This window comes from Antechinus flavipes, chromosome X (genome assembly GCF_016432865.1).
Source record: "Antechinus flavipes isolate AdamAnt ecotype Samford, QLD, Australia chromosome X, AdamAnt_v2, whole genome shotgun sequence".
Taxonomy (NCBI): Eukaryota; Metazoa; Chordata; class Mammalia; order Dasyuromorphia; family Dasyuridae; genus Antechinus; species Antechinus flavipes.
Genome location: NC_067404.1, coordinates 46,362,936 through 46,383,462, shown reverse-complemented (window position 1 = coordinate 46,383,462; position 20,527 = coordinate 46,362,936). Strand labels below are relative to the sequence as shown.

The 20,527-nt window shown below is 38.4% G+C and overlaps 1 protein-coding gene across 3 annotated transcripts in view; it reads right to left on the bottom strand.

The window, feature by feature from the left end:
• Window positions 1-20,527, bottom strand: part of SMARCA1 (SWI/SNF related, matrix associated, actin dependent regulator of chromatin, subfamily a, member 1) — a 111,120-nt gene that overhangs the window by 8,356 nt on the left and 82,237 nt on the right. For all 3 annotated transcript variants that reach the window (XM_051967791.1, XM_051967789.1, XM_051967788.1), the window contains exons 19-22: window positions 20,068-20,190; window positions 13,512-13,644; window positions 11,930-12,048; window positions 11,612-11,824 (exon numbers count right to left, since the gene is read on the bottom strand). In XM_051967791.1, coding sequence (XP_051823751.1) covers window positions 11,612-11,824; window positions 11,930-12,048; window positions 13,512-13,644; window positions 20,068-20,190 — 588 coding nt within the window. The remainder of the gene's footprint in view (window positions 1-11,611; window positions 11,825-11,929; window positions 12,049-13,511; window positions 13,645-20,067; window positions 20,191-20,527) is intronic.

The window sequence follows — 20,527 nt, the reverse complement described above, 5'->3', positions numbered from 1 at the left end:
ATATGAATGCTAGGGAATATTATTGTTCTGTAAGAAATGACCAGCAGGATGATTTCAGAGAAGTCTGGGGAGACTGACATGAACTGATGCTGAGGAAAATGAGCAGAACCAGGAGACAAATGTACCAAAAACTATGCTAAGCATTGAGAAGATGAAGGCCCAAACATCCTGTCCCTTAAGGATTTCATATTCTAATGGGGAAGACACCATACTAATAACAGATACCTATAAGATCAGTGTAAATGGGTAGAACTCTCCTAGGAAAGGCACTAACAAGTGGGCAGGGCTGGGAAAGGCTTTCTATATAAAGGAAGATCTGAGGAAGCCAAGAGGTAGTGAAGGAGAACATTCGAGGCAGATGCCCATTTGCAGATGGAGCGCCATATTCTGGACAAACACATACTGTCTTCCCATCATCTCAGCTGCTTTTTTTCAGAGACTTTTCTTCTTTGGAGATGGAACATTTTTTCCTTTGTAGCTATTTTCCCAACCTCTTTAGCAAAGTAAGGATCACTCAAGTCAGCATGAGAAGGAAGCTCATCTTCACGGGTTTCTTCTCCAGTAACAGACGGTAGCTTCTGTCACCTTTTTTTTCCAAACTCTCCTCTAAAAATTGCTCCCAAGGAGTCAATTGATTCATTCCTTCCAAGTGGATTTTTTTTAACTTCAGCAGTTTCTTTAAGACCTGGAACCCATTCATTATCCATTTCCATGTCACCATCTTTGCCTTTCTTTTCTTTTTCTTGAATCAGCTGCAAAAAGTAGCCTGTACTTGGCAATCCATTTATGAACATCTTTCTGGCTTTTCTTAATGTTCACATCTTCTTCTGTCATAGAGGAAGCCAAATCCGCTGAGACAGCCATGTCAAGAAGCTTGGCTTTTTAAAAATCGTCTCTTTGATGAGAGAAGTTTCCCATGATCACTCTGGTCCTAAGTGACCTCTACCATCTATGTTGCCATCACAGCAGATGTGAGCTCTATGGGCTATCTAAGACTATACCTTTTGGTCATCTACATGTGTTATGATCTTTCTAGATATTATTGCTAGGTGGTCTAAAATAATGGATTTAATTGAAATGGCAAAAACTTTGGAGCTGTTTCTTAAATCATGAGCAAAATTTTGACAAGCAGAGATGAAGTAGGAAAAAAACCCAGCTCAGATAAAGGTTGTGGAGGCAGGAAAACATGAGACACATTAATAGCAAAGTAACTAAGTTTAACAGTTGCCTGGGATATGTATGGGAGATAATGACTCCAAAATGGGTCAGGGGTTAGACTAGAGATGATGTTTACCTCAGGCAGAAGAATTTGGACTTTATTTGCTTGGCAGGGGCAGGGGCAGGGCTAGGAGGAAAATAACATGACACAGAGGATCAGAATTAGATTTGCTGGTGGGAAAATCTCCAAATGCAGTTTTTGAAAAGTAAAAATTCAAGTTCTTCTTTTTCTTCTACATGCTTTAGTAAACTTAGGCACCGGCTATAGGACAGTTAGGTGGTATAGAGCATCAGGCTAGGAGTCAAGATGATTCCTGTTCCCAAGCTCAAATCCAGCTTCATAAACTTATTAGATATATGATTTGCAGGTCACTTGATCCTGTTTGCCTCAGTTTCTTCGTCTGTAAAATGTGCCAGAGAAGAAAACAGCAAACTATTTCATTCTCTTTTCCAAGAAAACCCTGAATGGGGTCATGAAAAATTGGACACAACTGAAAAATGAAAAACAATTGCTGGCTGATGCTGATTTCCAATATGGCATACTGATATATAGATAGATACATCTTGAAATTAAGAAATAAACAATGCTTCTGACAGAGAATCGGAAATATCAACAATGGAAATTTCCCAAGTCTTAACATAGTCTACCCCAACATCCTCAAAGACTCAACTGAGAAGCACAGAAAGCCTCAGGAGACTTGAAGTGACTAATTGAACAAGATTAAAGAGACTCAGTGTTACATTTCCTATGTACTAAAAATGCTAGACACTGCCTAAGCCTGCCTAAGTCTGAATGACAGAAGATCTGGAGGAGTTCTGGCTGAAAGTCAAGGGCAAATGAGGGAGGGAGGGCAAAAAGCTACAGTATGTGCACCTGAGCACCTGAACTTGAAGGTACAAAAGCTCTTTATAAGAATCCCAGTTTAGTTCTTAGCAAATAAAGATGAATGTTCTCTCCCTCTCATTCCTCCTTTCCCTCCCTCTTCCTCCTCTTTCTGTTTCCTCACTTTATGTCTCTTCATCCTCCTCTCTCACTCCCTTCTTCCTGTCTCTTTCACTTGCTGCCTCTCCCCTTTTCTCTCTTCCTTTCTATTTCCTTTGTTTTCTTTCCTCCTCTGCTTCCCCACCCAGACACTCTCTCTCTCTCTCTCTCTCTCCTCTCTCTCTCTCTCACACACACACACACACACCCCTCTCTTCTCATTGTCTATCTCCTTTTTTGCTCCTCTATTCCATTTTCTCTCCCCACTATTTCCTTGCTTTCTTCTCTTTATTTCTTTTTCTCTGTCTTCTCTCTCCCCTTCCCTCCCCACTTTCTCCCTTCTTCCCCTTCCCTCCGTCCCTACCCCTTTCTTTGTCTCAAAAGAATTTTAAAAAACACTTACACAAAAATCACTCAAATTAGAAATTCTCTGAAGGGTTTTCCAGGTTACTGGCGAAGCAAGCGTTTCTCTGAACTGCTATTATCTCCCCAAAAGCCACAGCTGTTTCCCGAGCCATAAGTAGGTAAGGGCAAAAAGCCAGTCCAATAACGCTAGCCTGAATTTCTCAGAGCAGACAACATGTTCTAGTGTTTCTACTCAACTACCACTACTTGAACATTTTAAAAACAGACAATTATTTATTGCATGGTATATTAGGTTATCTTCTTCCCAAAATGAGTAGATGGGTGGGAAGACCCCAAAGTGACTGCTGGTGGTGCATTTCTAACCCTCCAATTGCAAAGAGCACCCAAATCAAACCCCCATAGCAACACGATAATACCAGCCTCAAATTTCTGAGCTTAATTAACAAGCATTAATGACACCTCCCCATCATGATCACCCTGGAAGGAGCTCTCAGTCTTTTCATTTAGCACTCCTCAGGGGCAGCCTTTCAAAGGGCTTTCCAATCTTACTTCTTAAAAGAATTCCTCATAATCAATATGTCTGATCTGAAATAGGACATTAGCAAACTAGGAAACTGAGGCAGAGAAAAGTTAAGTTGGCTGCACCAAAATTCGGGGATACAATAAATATAAAATTCTATACTTAATCATTTGACATTCAGTTGTCTCAAAAGACTCATATGCTTCTATGAAAAGAAAAGGATTTTTCTTTTTAACGCTGTTAAGAAGCCAGCACAAAATCTATTGACTATTACTGTGTTCTCTCCTACTGGCCACCTTAAATCTAGCCCAGGGGATCTTCACTTGGTCTATGTCTGGGACCCCCTGCTGGTTAGGGGGAGCAGGGAGAGGCTTCAGGTTAGTTCCATTCTCAGAATGTTTATAAATGCATACAATAAAATATTTAAATTACAGTGGAACCAATCATTTTGAAATGCAATCATGAAAATATTTTTAAAACCAAGTTCATGGACTATAGATTAAGAATTCCTTTAGAATGTGATTTAAAAATAAAGAATGAACATAGGATTACATACTAATATGCCAAGCAGCGGAGCACAAATGACCATACTCCCCCCCCCAACCCATCCCAAATTTCCTTCTACATGGTTGTAGCACCAACAAGCTACAAGTGACAATGAGTTATGGGATTTTAAAATCTGACTTTCAATTTTCTAGAAGAAAACTGCAAGGAAAATCCATCCCCAAACAAGCAGATAGTTTATTAAAAAAAACTCTTGTGCAATGAACTGCTGAACAAGTTAATGCTTACGATTCATCGTGAACCTTAGCAAACTGAAGAAAGTTAACACAAAACTATACCAGTAAAATAAGAAATTGTGTTCTCTTACAGTTCTAACGGGGAATGTTATTTTCTTAATCTTCATTAAGCTACGAGTTAATTAATAATAAAGTTGTGATTTGTAAACAAACCAGTAATAACACTAAAATCTAATTGCACTGTGGGCAGCAATATTACTTTGTGTGACTCACTCTCAAATTTCATTAAAAAAAAAAAAGCAACGTGCATGTTAATACAAAAGACTGAGTCATTCTTTTGAATGGCTAACACTTCACTGTGCTGCCAGCATCTACGACAGAGATAATAAGCATATCTATAGCTTTTTGAAAAGGTTTGTCCCCTCCATCCTACTCCTCAGGGAGGGAGATGACTCATAGTTTGAGCAAGGTGAAGAGTTCAAAAAGAAAAAACCCAACTCCAAAGAGTTAAAAAGGGTTTACTGAATTTATGTGGAAAAAGAAGAGAAATCGTGTTTGTGGAGGGGAAAGTAAAGAATTTCAAGATTAGGAAGAAAAAAACAACATTGGGAATCGCTTGGTGGCTCATTGGATAACACTAGCCCTGCACTCAAGAGGACCTGAGTTCTCTAATCAAGCCTCACTAGCCGTGTAACCCTGGACAAGTCATTTGATCTTTGAGGATGGAAGGAAGGAAGGAAGGAAGGAAGGAAGGAAGGAAGGAAGGAAGGAAGGAAGGAAGGAAGGAGGGAGGGAAGGAAGGAGGGAGAAAGGGAGGGAGGGAGGGAAGGAAGGAGGGAGAAAGGGAGGGAGGGAAGGAAGGAGGGAGAAAGGGAGGGGGGAGGGAGAAAGGAAGGGGGGAGGGAAAAAGGAAGGAGAGAAGGAGGAAAGGAGAGAAAAAAGGAAGGAAGGAAGGAAGGAGGGAAGGAGGAGAGGAGAGAAGAAAGGAGGGAAGGAAGGAAGGAAGAAAGGAGGGAAGGAAGGAAGGAAGGAAAAAAGGAAGGAAGGAAGGAGAGAAGGAAAGAAGGAGGAAGGAAGGAGAGAAGGAAGGAAGGGAGGAAAAAAGGAGAGAAGGAAGGAGGGGAGGAAGAAAGGAGGGGAGGAAGAAAGACAGGAATAGAGGAAGGGAGAGAGGTGGGTAGGCACTGAAGAGGGGAGCACAATGAGTAGAGATGAATTAGTGAAATTGAGGAATGGTTCTAATTGGCTAGCAGGAAATCTGAAGCTACTTTTCTCCCTTAATGCATTTAGAAGAAACAAAGTCACTGAAGAAGGCTCAGGTACCTGACACTCAAATATACAGTTCTAGCTAAGCTTTTTAGCATGTGTGATTGCTTCTCTCTTTTCTGGGTTAACTTGTTAGAAAGAATCACAGATTAAGAGCTAGAGGGAACTCATGGGTCATTGAGACCAAGCTCCTCATTTTACAAAGGAGAAAGCAGAAACCTGGAGATGTACAGCAACAGACTTCCTAGCAAACATGTAAGGTGGGAACTTGAACTCAGGCCTCCCTAACTGCAACAGCACAGTGCCTATCAAGGAATCCATCTAAGAAACTAGATGGTAAGAATTTGCCACCAATTCAAACTATCTAAAGATGGGAAAAAGCTGCCTAGAGAGTGACAAATCTTGTAAGTACTGTTGTTGAGGATGATGACGAGGGGTCATTTTTCAGTCATGTCTGACTCTGTGATTCCATTGGGGCTTTTCTTAGCAAGGATACCGAAGCAATTTGCCATTTCCTTCTCCAACTCATTTTACAGATGAGGAAGCGGAGGCAAATGGGAGAAGGGACTTGGCCAAGGTCACACAGATATCAGTGTCTAAGGTTAGATTTGAACTCAAGCGCTCCTACCCCAGGTCTAGTGCTTTATCCGCTGAACTCACTACTGGAGACACTGTCTTAGGGAATCCATCTATATACAGCTATACTGTGTGCCCTTCCAGTATTGAGATCTGATGGTTCTTTAATAATGTGTGTATGTGTATTTAAGTTTTCTCTATCAAACTGAAGTCTTTTCTCAGTCTTGTGGATTTACTTAATGGCTGTAACAAGGATTAATGAGTTAATGTTGGTAAAAAGATTTGGAAAGTCTAATATGAAATCCAGAAATATAAAGGGCTACCATTTCCTTTTCTCACAATGATTTTGAAATATCCCATTTAGGTTTGACAGTCTATGGCAATTCGAAGACTGAGAACCCATCCCGATACGTTTCTCTTGGGAGAAAAATGGTCCTGCCATTTGTATGCTCGGAGCCTAAAAAACTTACCAGTTGATCATACCCTTTCTACTTGTTTATGCAGTTCAATAGAGACTGATTACTTACTTAAATACCAAACAAGTTCTCAGGGAAAGAAATCACAATCTTTTTAGTTTGAAGAAATAGAACTGAACCTCATTTTCCCTTTTGTGTAGCCAGCATTCTGAACGGTAAAGAAACTCCAAGTAATCTCCAACCTTTAGTTGAAGGCCTTCAGAGTGAGGCAAATTTAGAACGGAAGGTTCATGCTTTGAAGTACTGTGAGACTTTCTGTTAAGTCAGAAGCCATGAATTCAGTATTTGAGATCCTTGAATAAATTAGAGCCACTGAGATTTCATGTTTTCTCTACTAAAGGGTTCAGGGTATTTGTTGTTGTCTCCGGGCAACAGAGTAGAATGATTTTTTAAAAAAAAAAAAAAGCAAAATCCTGTTTTCACCGTACAGCATCTGTGTGAGCTTAATTTTAATTAATAGGAGGAGTTCAATTTCCATCTAACAATATACTCAAACAATGAAGAAACTGCGCCCATTGTATTTGAGATACAGAATTCTCAACAAAACCAAATATCTTAGAAGTTCCAAAATAGAGATTTCTTTGCCTGGATTCTACATGACTGGCAGCACCCTTTAGGCTACCATTGATAAAACTAGAAGAAGATCATCAAATATAGGGATTTGAGCAATTTAAATATCTAGTCATCCTTGGTTTGCGATGCTCCCTGTCTGTGGTATTTCAACTTAAATACATAAACCATAATCCAAATGAAGTCTACCTTTTGTCATATTCCCAATACATAAATATAAATAGAACAATGAATTAATATTAAGTAAGAAAAAAAGGTGAGGACCAAGAATGGGTATGCTAGGTAAAGCAATAGCATAAATTGAAATGCATACATACGGATAGACACATATATTATGTGTGTGTGTATAAGGTGTGTGCTTGCACACACACGCACATATTACAGATCCATCAAATCTCAGTGCCAGAGGGATCCTCAGAGACCTTCTACATCTCATCTCACGGGTACCTATGGATGAAACACCACCCAATCCACCTCAAATGCGATGTCTCCCAAAGTGAGCTTCCATTTGGATGACTATCATCTCCCCAAAGAGACTGTTCCCACCTTACCTAGCACTGTTAGCAAGTTCTTTCTAGCTTAGAGACAAAATCTGTTTCTCTAAAATTTCTACTCAATGCTCCTAAAACTACCTTCTGGGGCCAAGTAGGAACAGCTAAAAATCCCTTCTTCCACATAACGGCCCCTCTAATATTTGAAGTTCCAGGCCACACACAGCCCCACACACACACACACACAGACATATACACACTCCATTCAGCCCACTCCCCTTTCTTCTCCAGATAAAACATTCCCAAATCCTTCCATTGAGCCCTCCTATGTCATGAACTTAAATCCCTTCCCCATCCAAGTGTTCCCTCCAACTCATTAATGTCCTTCATAGGATGAAGAATTATATTGAATTCACTGAAGAATTATATGAATTCATATAATGGGAAGCCTGGCTCTCCAAACGGATTACACAGACAATGAAGTTCTCATCCCCCCCTCGCTTTGGATCCTACTTCTCTTAATGTTAAATAGTTACAATATGAGACTATCACTCATTTTGCAAACAGAACTTCCAAAAATTTCTAAATGATTCTTTCTTAAAGATAACAAAAGACAAAGACGTTTTGAATCTTTTTTAAGAGGCAAAGCAAAGCACTTTTCAGAAAATACAATGAAGAGTTAAATTTGATTTTTAAAAGCGTTTGCTTTCAATTTTGAACATATAATGCAGTTGACATCTGCCTTTGGGGAAAAAAAATCAAGAAATGAAGGAAAATTTACATCTGTTGGTAGGAAAAAAAAAGTGTTCAGAGAGAAATGTTTTGAAGAAAGAGCAGAAGAGAAAATGGAGGGCAAAATCCATTATTTGCATGGAATATTGGCGACACCTGGTGGCTCTTACACTGTATTGACTTTTTCCCTCAAAATAATGCTGCATAAAAGTTGGGTGTCTAGGACTTGCTTATAGAAAGCTCACCAGGTTTTGCCTGGGTTTTTAAATCCATTTTGACAAATGGTTTAATACAGCATTGACAGTGTCCAAAAGGGAGTAAGAGTAGGAATACAGGTGCAAGACGTGACTGAAATAAGCTTAGAAACTCCTGAAGACATGATAAGCTGCCATTCGACTGGATTCCCAGTTGAACCTGTTCAACATGAGATGGTTGCCGGCCTGAAGTCCCATATGGCTCCCAGTTGGAGATGTGTGGTTCGGGGAGTAATAACTAATTGCTAAAGCTCGTTGACTGACTAAGCTTGGAGGGACCATTGATGTCCTCCCAGCCCTCAGGTCCATAAAGATCCCAGACCCATTGCAGGCAAAAAATCATCTTATTCCTCAAGGCATTGCATTGTTCCTTAATAATTGGAATCAAGGCACCAGCCCTGAAGTCAGGAGGATCTGAGTTCAAAATCTGGCCTCAGACACTTAATACCTCCCAGCTGTGTGACCCTGAGCAAGTCACTTAACACCAATTGCCAGCAAAAAATAAACTAAAAAATAAATAAATGACTGAATAAGATCATTGGAATCAAGAAGCAGCTAAGTGGGACAGTGGATAGAGCACCAACCCTGAAGTCAGGAGGACTTGAGTTCAAATCTGTTTCAGACACTTAACACTTCCTAGCTGTGTGACCCTGGGCAAGTTATTTAACACCACAATTGCCTCAGCCAAAAAAAAATTGGAATCAAAAAATAATCAAAATACTCTTTCCTTAATCTTAATGTTCTGGACTAATCAATTCCTATTCTTTCTTCATTAAAGAAAGAAACAAAATAACCACCAACATCTCACCAAGATGGAGAGAGGGGTAGAGAGAAAGACAGACAAGAGTACTATAGGCAGATAGATCAAGAAGCATGTAAGTACACAGACAGATAGACAGAGGTCAATATAGAAAGACAGATGGAGAAGTAGATAAAGATAGTCAGATATAAGCATTTCTACATTTTGTTTTCATATTTATATATCCTTAGAGGTTTTGTTTTATTTTTTAAATCCATCCCTATCTAAGACTCAATGCGTATCTGTTCTTCGGCACCATTACAGCACTAGGAAATGGGGACTATTTGAAGAGGCAAAGCAAAGCATTTCTCAGAAAATACAATGAAGAGTTGTCACTGTGTGACAATAAAGCAATGAGGGTGGGGATCCCAAAAGTCCCCAATGGCCATGAATCTCACATCTTTCCAGTCATGTCCTATAGCTGTACCTGGCTGCCATACCCGCTGTCAGGGCACACTGCTCTATATTCCATCTAGTCCATCAGAAACATTCGCCGAATTGCTGTTATCTCAACCAAGAACTACACAACAGCTACCCAGGGACGTAAGTCCCCACTTTACAAATAAGTGAAAGGGTTCCAGGAAATTTAAGTGATATTTTTTGCCTTTCCCTCACCCCTTATTGATCACACCATAAGCATGACAGGCAGGCAAAAATGGAGGCCACGTCTTCCAGGCCCCACACCCGGGGCCTCATCCTCTGATAATGGTACTAATGTTTAAATAACAGCGGTTTTATAGGGTCATGATAACAAAAGTACTTTGTAAACTCTAAAAAGTATTTCTACAAAGATGAGTAGGTATTTAATTTTTAAATGGGTCCAATCTCGCAGACACTAAAACTTCGATTAAAAATGAGTATTTGTCACAAAACACCTCTGATTCTTGTCCTTCCACTTAAAGGAAAGTGAGAGTGTCCTCTAAAACAAACAGGCAATGCTTCACATCCCTACCACGCTGGAGCTCTCTTAAGAACCAGTCATTTGTGGAAAATGCATCCCATTTTAGGAGCTGCTGTAGAATCACTGTTTGGGTTGTTGGCTTCTACTTATTTTTTTGCCTGAGAAATCTCAGTTACATCTAAACTGTGGCCACTATTCACACACTACCTCCATGAAAGTCCTTCTCTGACGCCACATCGTTGCGTGGAGGTGACCCGAGTTCTGGCAGACCGTGCCAGAGGAAGGCCAGCTCAGACAGATGCCCCCTCCCCCCAAGCTTTGAATCCATGGCCAGCTAGGGGCTGACAGATATTACTAGGCCAGCTATACAGAAACAACATTGGGGGTTCACAAAACCCAGGTTCAGATCTCGGCCACCATGATACTTTCTGCCTGTGAGACGACGGACATGTCACTGGGCCCGTCTGAATTGCAGTTTGTCCACTGGGAAAATGGGAATGACAACACTTACTAGGTATTTGTCCTTCTGTATGTAGAGTGCTTTGCCAGCCCTATGATGCTACATAAATGTCAGCTATTCTGACAACGTCCATGCATCATCTCTACGCAATCCATTTCCAACATTCTACAGACATCTCAAACTCAACATCTCCAAAATGGAACCCACTATGTTCCCTCCCCCCTCTCTATGCCATTGTACCCTTGTTCTTACTTTCCCATGTCTGTCAGGGATACTACTATTATTCCAGTCATAGTATTCCTGAGAAATCATCAGTTATTAAGTCTTGTTGATTCATTTGTTGTTCAGTCACGTCTGATTCTTCATGACACCATGGACCACAGCGCAACAGGCTTTTCTATCCTCCGCTTTTCTCCCAGTCTCTCCACTTTATGTTGGTTGTTTTTAGCCTTCACATTATAATTGCATAACCACCAGGCAAGATCAAGACCTTCTTACTTCTCAACTGGACTACTGCAAGAGCCTCACCCTTGATGTCCCTACCTCCAGAGTCTCTCTGCTCTCCAATACTTTCTCTCCACAGCAGCCCAATTAATTTTCCCAGAGCTCTGACTTGACTCTATCACTTCCCCTATTAGAAAGTTTCAATAACTCCCTACTGCCACTAGGATAAAATACAGCTCATCTGTTTGGCACCTCATCATCCAGAGCTAATCTCTTTCTCCACTGATGACACATTATGGCATCCTACACACGCCCTATGTTCCTGCATGGTGGACTATTTCCTATTCCCCCAGGAGGCATTCCATCTCCTGCTCCCATATCTTTGCAAAGGCAGTCCACCATGTCTAAAATGCGTGCCTTTCTCACACCTTCACCTTTTAGAATCCCTAAGTCCCAGCAAGACTCAGCGAAAGTGTTATGTCTTACAAGCAGCCTTTCCTGACTGCACTCCCTGAACTGACTTTGTTTACATTTCTATATTTCTTACCTGGTTACATACGGCCCTTTGCACCTCCAAATAATACCTAAGTTCCTTGAGAGTAGGGCCTGTTTCATTCCTATCTTGGCACCCCACAATTTAGCACGGTGCCTAACGTGCTCAATAAATGTTTGCTGAATTATAGTCATTTATATATTATCTGGTAAAATTGAGAACAGCATTTATAACAATGTACCTTTTCCCTAAATACGCTCTACCTTTCAACATCAAAAGACTAAACTGAGACAAGCAACAGGTTTGTTTTTTTGTGTACATACCATGGCAGTTCTTGATTTGATGAACCAATCAAATCTAAACTGAGGAGCATTGCGCACACACTGGCGTAATTCTTCATACACATTTTCCCTGTCCAGGCCCATTTTATGGAGCATACAAATCAGGAATCTATCCTCCTCTTCAGTGTAGTTCTTCCCTTTGTTGTTGCCATACTGAATGCGCAGCTGATGGAATGGTGCCTTGTATCTTGCGATCTGAAAACAAGACAAACACCAACTCTGTTTATTTGGGTGCAAAAGGGCAAATGAAGTTTAACCGCTACCTCATCACTAGATGATTCCAAAAGGGAAAAACATTACTTTGGCATCCAGAGCTTTCTTGATGCTGATCCGACGCTGAATTTTAGCTTCTCCTCGTTCAATCTGAGCCATGATTTTTTCAATATCTTGCAGTTCATTACAACGATCCCAAAACACAGCTGAAAGACAGAAATATTTACTTTTTGAACAACAACTCGTCACCCGTGCCAAACGCACGCAAGAAGTGGACAAATTAGATCTGATGGCATTAACCAGACCGCAAAGGAGAGAGCATTTAATGGGGTAAAAAGAATATGGGATTTACTTACATGACCGCTAAGTATAATGGATTATGAATTACCCAGAATCTGAGACTTACCTGTAGAACTTCTCAACAGTTGTTTTTCCCTTTCACAAGAGAGAATAAGGTTAGCTCAAAGGTTCTAAAACTATGACTTGTGATCCCATGCTAGGATGTCATAATTGAATGTGGATAAGAAAAATCATTTATTATAAGTAAATGTTTGTTTGATGGCCCCAATTTTACATATCGATATACCTGGGGCCACATAAAAATTTGTGTCATGTTTGACCTGTTTCACAAACTCATACTTAAGTTTTCCTTCTGTCCAGGTGGTCTGTAGTAAATCCCTGAAACAAGACTTCCATACGAGTTCTTAATATACAAAGCTACTCCACCCTATCTAGCATTTATTCTGTTCCTTCTAAATAAGGTATGTATTGTTCAAATTCTCACTGAGATTGACTTCTTTGCATTAGAATCATCCTGACTACCCATCCCTTGTGCATTTGTATATACCATCTGAGGTCCCAGGTTTTACTACTGACTGTGTCATTGAATTTTAAAACACAAGCCAGAAATATATTGAAACCTCAGGCCCTCTTTAGTCCAGATCTATCCTCTTGGAGTAAACGAAAACTAGACTAACTTCAAAGGGTTAAAGTTTGAGGCAGAATTGGTTGCATTTCTTGCTTTCAATATTGAGCGGGTAATACATTTTTAGGCGGCTATATTAAATGATCCCGAGTTTCTCTCTGAAATAAAGGCCTATCTTTAACATCAGTGTTATTCCAGTGATGCTATGTGACATCAATCCATGGAATAACATGGGCTCTAAATAAATTACAAGATACTCAAAGGACAATGCAGACTCATTGTGGGCATGCAACAAGTTAGCAAAAAAGAACTGTGCAACAGAAAAGGAGGTGGGTAAGTCAAGTAACAAGGGTAAACTAGTGTTCACCCATCCATATCCAGATAATATTAAAAGATCTAGGGAAATACCCTCAGGGAACTGGGCAGATTCCCTTTGAAAGGTTCTCGAGAGAACTTGGAGGAGAGGGTGCCAATGGATTGCAATGTGCACTGTTGGAGGGAAGCCTGCACTGCTGAGATCACAGATGCGCTAAAAATAAAAGTATCAGCCAAAATATTCTAAATCAGCTTCATACATAGAAATTAACATCCTCCAGAGAGAAATAGCTTAATATTCTACATTCGTGTAAGTTTCACACTTTAAGTTAAAATGATCTTTTACATAAGCCAAAATCCTATTTAAGTTTAAAAATTTTTGAAATGAATAAAACTTAACTGAGACATGATTTCAAATGATGAACAAACCTGAATATTCATTGACCTCCTCGGGTGATTTTCCCTCCACCTCTCGGGCAATATTCTCTAAATCATCACGCCCATACTTCTCATTAGCTTTAATAAACTGGTTAAAATCTCGTTTGTTCCAGTTTGTAAATCCCTGTAAGCCAAAAGAAAAACATCACTATTAAAAATAAACCAATACCAGACTTGGTGCTCTTGGCACAGTACTGTTAATAATGAGGAAGACTGGTGAAAACACCTTCTATTATATGCTTTTAAATTTAAAAAATAGGAGAGTGTTTTATTCCACAATCAAGACCTTAAGAGTTATTGTAAAAATAATTCTTCTCTAAAATTTTACAAATCCAGCATCATTACTGATCAATAAGTTCTGCACAGTAACAGTCAAAGTATTAACTATATGGGCAGCTAGATGGCAGAGTAAATAGAGCACTAAGGTTGGAATAAGGAAAACCCAAGTTCAAATTCAGCCTCAAACACGAGCTTTGTAGTCCTGGGCAAGACGCTTAACCTTGTTTAATCTCAGCTTCTCATCCGTAAAATAAGCTGAAGAAAGGGCAAAACTACTGTAATCTTTGCCAAAAAAAAAAAAAAAAGAAAGAAAAGAAAGTTTCCAAATGGGATCATATAAAGTTGAACAAAACTGAAAATGACTAAAAAAAAAACAAAAAATAGCAAATGCATAATCAGTAGAGTACAGGCTGTACAGTTAGAGAGACCTTGCTTTGAACCTGACCTTAGGCATTTACTACTTGTGTAAGAGAGGGCAAGTGAATTAATCTCTGGAAGACTCTTGGCTCAGCTGCAAAATAGGCAGATTATTAGCACCTCCCTCACAGGGTTGTTGGGAGGACCAAATGATATAATGGATATAAAGGGGTTTGCTGACCTTAAGGAGTTATAGAAATAGGAGCTATTAGGAAACTAGGATATTCATACTGCTACATTCAAGCAAATTATAGAGACACTTGGCAAGAATACGGGGTGTTAAGTTTTCATACAGTTGCACCTTCCATTACAGATTTCTGGGGGCTTTTTGTCTTTAAAAAAAACCCACTCATTAAGTAAATCATTTTTTAAACAATTAAAATGCTGGGAAAATATTCTCACCTTAGACTGAAAACAACAGCAAGGCAGGGAAAGATAATAAAAGATCTTTTAAGTAGCAGCAACGGCAGCAGCCGCTGCTTATGGCAGATTGTCATAATCTTTCCTTGCCCTTTAATGACAGGAAAAAGTGAGGGAAGAGATGCTAACTAACCCAGAAGAGAAATACGGAAGGAGGGCTTATATCCAGATAAGAAACAAGTAACACAGAATTAGTTCCCTCAATGCTTCAAGTCCAGTCCATATTTTCTGCCTGTTCCATCTAGAGCAGAAATGGTTAAGTATGCAGCAGAAGAAAGGAAGAATATGGCCAAATGTCTTAGAGAAGCAGTAAACAAAAACTTGGAAGCATGAAGGCTAGTAACAGGCCTGGATTTCCCAGAAATCCCTACACTTTCTATATAGCAGGGCTTACATCCAATCAACAACAAGCACTGATTAAAGCTCCTACCGTGCACCAAGCATTGCCCTAGAATACAAAAACAAAAAAATGGAACAGTTTGCAAAACTATGTTTAATCCACAAACTGTTTTATTTTATAGTTTGAATCTCAAGATAAAAGCTTTTCTCATTAGAACCCAGCAATGCTGAATATCAGCAATTTTTCTAAACTGATCGGTCAATCGAGCTTGTTGATACGTTAGAAAAGTTTTCCATTCGAATGTTCAGGATTTGGACGGATTAGTCCAAGAACTATCTGGAAAATAGAGAACAGAATTAACCCCCAAATCTTTGGCATTATCCATGTATTATTCCAAACTACTGTACCTATATCAACTGTGCTCACAAGGATCCTCAAAAATGGATGTTGTATAAATATCATACTGTCTCCATAATTTCTCCACTAAAAGATACTACAATATAAACTGTTTTAACTACTCAGTGCTGACAAAGAAGACTTTGGCTATTAATTAACATGTCTTAGAAATCACCAGAGGGGAAACTTGACATATCCACTCATCCAAGGGAGTCAGGGTAAATGTTTAACAACTGGCTCTCTGAAAAGAAGCCTATGCCCCAGGACATATTTTCAATTTTAATGTGTTATTAATATTCTTTTCATCACATTCTAGAATAAACAATCAACAAAACAATAAATTAAGCCCTGACTTTTTTCCAAGGTGTAGATAAATGCTAGCTCACACAGAAAATCTGACAGGAGTTCACCAACTAATCGGAGCTGGCTGTAGTACATTCCCGTACTCACCCTCCTTCCTCCAAAAATAATCTAATTGTTAAAAATACATCATGGACTGCAAACCAGCTCAAGTAAGCTAGAAAAGATTTAAGATGATCTTAAAAACATAGTGCTTCCACTCTGCCCACCTTCCAAATCCTCCCTTTTCTTAAAAAAAAAAAAGTAGTTCTCTTTTTGGGTAATAAATTCAACTACTGCGAGTGTTAGGGAGACCTCTTAGCCTCTGTATTACTACTTAAGCTTACTCCATTCAAATGCATTCAGCAATCTTCATTCATAATATAGCAACTGGGCAAGCCCAGTAGAATTTTTAAGAGCATAACAGCATAGCTTCATTTTTCTGTGTTCAGGAGGAAAAAATGAAAATAAGATATAAATATGGCAATGTTTTGATTCACTTCTGTGAATGTTCCCAATGTGCTGTAAACTGTGACTGTACTTTCAGATTAGACTTTAGCACCTGTGGGCACTCAATTTGAGAACTACAAATGTAATTTTTTAAAATTCACTTAAAAACACATTAGCAATGTACAATGTAATGTACAGTAAATTAAAAACCCATTTTCAGGCATAGTCTACCTTCTAATAACAAGTGAATTTAACTATCATGAAGCCTTGTATGTAAGTAGGTATTCAAAAATTGATTGAACAAATGGATGAATCTTGCTGAAGTGGGAACAGAGCTAAAAGGGGTAAGGAGTGAGAAAAGTGGAAGAAAAACACCAAATCTTGAAAAAGGTCTTGAAGGACTAAGAGGATTCCAAAGGGGAGTCTTATCTGAGCTGGGAAAAAGAAGCATTAAATAAAAGGGAGAGACCAAATAATAAAAGTAAACTCAAAGACTTTGGGTTCAAGAAAATTAAAGGGACAGACTAAATTAAATGCTGATATAAAAGAAGAGGTACATCGTGTATATATGTACATATATACACACATAAACAATTCATGTATGCCTATATAAATTTATACAAAATATATAAAAAATAAGGGAAGAAAATTTAAACTTAACAATTATAACCATAAATGTGAATGGATTAAATTTCCCCCAAAAAAGACAAAATAGAGGAAATGATAATAAAACTAAACCTAAGAAGAATTGGCTCGCTACCAAAAAAAAAAAGCATTTTAAAAATACAGACACATACATAGTGAAAATGAAGGGATAGAAGAAAATCTATTCTGCTTTAGGCGACTATAAAAAGCTAGAGTTGCAATCGTGATCTCAGATAAGGAAACAATAAAAATTGAAAAAGTCAAGGGAGACAAACAAGAAACTGCATTATGCTTAAGGGCATTCAGAGACAATGAAAATAGCAATAGCAAATGTCTATGTACCAAGTCACAAAGCAGCTAAGTTTTTAAAATCATAAACAAATGTAAAAAGGCAGTTACAACAAATGCTTTCTTTTAATAGACTTCATGCCCCCCCAAAATGAATAAAAATAAAGAAAATGTAAGCAAAGATACAAACCTAAAAAAAATGAAATAATGATAAAATTAAAGAAGAAATGGGTCAAAAAAACAAATGTAAGAAACAGGAAGCATAGTTTTGTTAAAGATGATAATAATGAAACAGAATACCAAAACTTTTGGGAAGATAGTGCAACAGTCTTCAGATAAAATTGTTTACATCTGAAAACTTTTATTAACAAAATAGACAAAGATAATTAAGAAACAAAACATGCAATTAAAAAGATTAGAAAATAAACAAGTTAGCAACTCTAAAACAAATACAAAAGAAGAAATATGTAGCCTTAAAGTTCAGAAATGCAGAGAAAGTTGAAAATTTTGGAGAGACTAGCAAGAATTAATAAATCCTTAACCTGATAAAGAAAACAGAGGGAAAACAAATGACCCAGAAACTGAACTATGCAAATTCACATAAGAAATAAAAATTATTAAAAACTGTGACATATAACTATATTCAAAACTGGTTAGTCAATTGATGAGGTTATATAATATTAAAAATCTAAACATAACAAGAAATAGAGTTTCAACACTCTCCTATCAGAAAAATATATAAAGCAAGCCATTAGTTAACTGCAAAAGGGAGTTTGGAGGGGAACGGAAGGGGAAAAACCCAGACCAGACATTATTTATAAATAAATTTCATCAAACTTTTAAGAGCAATTAATATTTAAGCTAAAAAAAAATCATAATTTAAAGAGAAATCACTCTAAGCAAACCCCCTTTTATAAGATAAGAGTCTGATTGCCAAAAAAGGGACAAAGCAGAGAAAGAGAATAATAGGGCAATTTCAGTAATACAGAGACTGGTTGGTTGTCTAGGAAGTACTGCCATTGTCAGGGTTCCTGTTTCTATGACTAGTGGTTGCAATTGGTGTTCATGAGGAAAGTGGGCCTATTTTCCACATGCTATTTCCCCTCAACCATGGTTGGGGGCACTAGCCTGAAAGCAGGTCTGATGGCGTGGGGGGCTCAGGGTTCTGGGCTGTCCTCAATCAGGGTCTCAGGACAGAGACTGTCACCCAGGTATCAATGGTGGTGATTTTACTTACCTGACACATGCTGCCTATCTTTTTTAAAGGGTATCCAGCTGCTTCAGCTAGGCTGGACTGCCTGCTCTACAGGCAACACTTAGTTGTGGCAATGAACACAAAGAACAAATTCAAAGACAAGCTTAGGTAAAGAAAAGACAAATGGTTAAAAATAAAAGACAAACAAAATACCCCACAATGTAAGAATATAGTAGAAAGAAATGACTATGAATTCAGAGAAACATATTATTTGTTAAGTGCTGAATCAGATCGAAAAAAGCTAAAAAAGACGACACATACGTGATTATAACAAGGAAACTGAAAAGAACAATAAAAGGAAATCACTCACAAGTGTAAGAATCATAATGTCCTAAAGAAATAAAGAAATATACATGGCTCCCTCCCTCATGGCCAGGGAGTGGGGATCATTCTGGGGCACAATGATGTAGAGAATATAAGACACGGTTCCACTACTGTATGGTTTTCCTAAATTGTTTTGTTTTGTCACAAGGCATCAAGAGACATGACAAAAGGAATCAATAAAATGTAATTTTTTTAAAGATGTGCCATCTTATTCTTTTATAAAAATCTGTTAAGTTTAACTTCCAGTTATCTGTCACTTATTTTACAACTAGCTATCTGGAACACAGAATAAAGAAGTTACATGAAAGCATTATGATTTTATTTCCTATTTCCTAACTGTGAACTTATAATTTTTCAGTAATCAATGATTACCTTAGGAAAAAATTCTATCTCCAATTGAAGACGGCTAAGGCATAAATGACAACATTAGAAATCTCTATGACAAGATCATTCTAGAAAAATAGATCAATGAATAGGATGTGTTTTGAAGTGCCAATTATTATTTATCAGCATAAGCAATTTAAATCTCAAAAAATAATAACTGTCTATTAGCATAATTAAATGATCCTGAAATAAATAAGATAATGTACCATTTCTTTTAAAAATGGTTATTGTATATATTGGATTACTTGCCATCTAGGGAGAGGGTGGGAGGAATGGAGGAAAAAATTTGGAATGCAAGGTTTTGCAAGGGTCAATGTTGAAAAATTACCCATGTGTATGTTTTCAAAATGGAACACTGGAATAAAAAAATTAAAAATATTTTAAAAATAAAAAATGGTGAGGCAGCTAGATAGTGCAGTGGATAGAGCACCAGCCCTGAAATCAGGAGGACCTGAGTTCAAATCTGGTCTCAGACACTCGATCCTGGGCAAGTCATTTACCCCAGTTGCCTCAGCGAAAAATAAATTAAATTTAATTTAAATGGTTTTAAAAACATGTGTCAGATTCCACCAGAATCCCTTTATAATTAGCAGGTTGAAAGAGGGAGATTGTCTTTTAAAATCTAGAAAGGATTCAGAGGCCCAAACCTCTTGTTTTACAAATTAGGAAACCAAGGCCCAGAGAACAGGGACTTTTTCTTAAGAGTTCAGAGAACTAGTTAGCATTAGAGCTCTGTGCCTGGGCCATGCTCTCCCGAGAACATGCAGAGCCAAGCTAGGTCAAGGAGGGCCTTAACTGGAATCCAACTGATAGCAGATGATGAGCAGCTGAAAAACCCCAGGCCTGCTGGAAGAGAATATTAGAAATGTGCCTCTGAGCACGTGTCACCTGTGGAGTCGGGAAAAGGCGTTCTGTCATTTGTACTCTCTTTCCTGAAAAGTGCCTCTAAGTGTGCCTTGGAACTATGTGAGGAAAGGGTTTACAAGTCTATAAGATATAGAAATTTTTACTTGAGAGAGAAGCTTTTCCTTCTCTTCAATCTCCTCAGCAGTTTGAGCTTCAGCTTCATCAATCTTCTTCTGTTCGTCCTGCTGCGCTTGAGCTGAATCGGGGAGTTCAGGATTCTTGGGCGCCTACAAATCAGCACAGCGAAGAGTAATGAACCAACAGTTGGGAACAGTTTTTATGCTCTAGACACACAGCCAACTTAATGAACGGCATAAAGTCTAAACACACGGAGATAGCCTTTGCCACATTTATTACAAAAGAAGCCATTCTGTCTGTCATGAAACTCTCCCGATGAAAATCGCTTTTTTAAATGCACCACACAGTGATTGTGCTAAAAGCCCATTCTAGAATACCTCATTATGCCCCGGGTTGGATTATGCCGTGGGATCAATTATTTCTCCTATGTATATGATATCATATAAGGTCTTCTCTCTCACACTCCGATGGAGAAATCCTAGAACG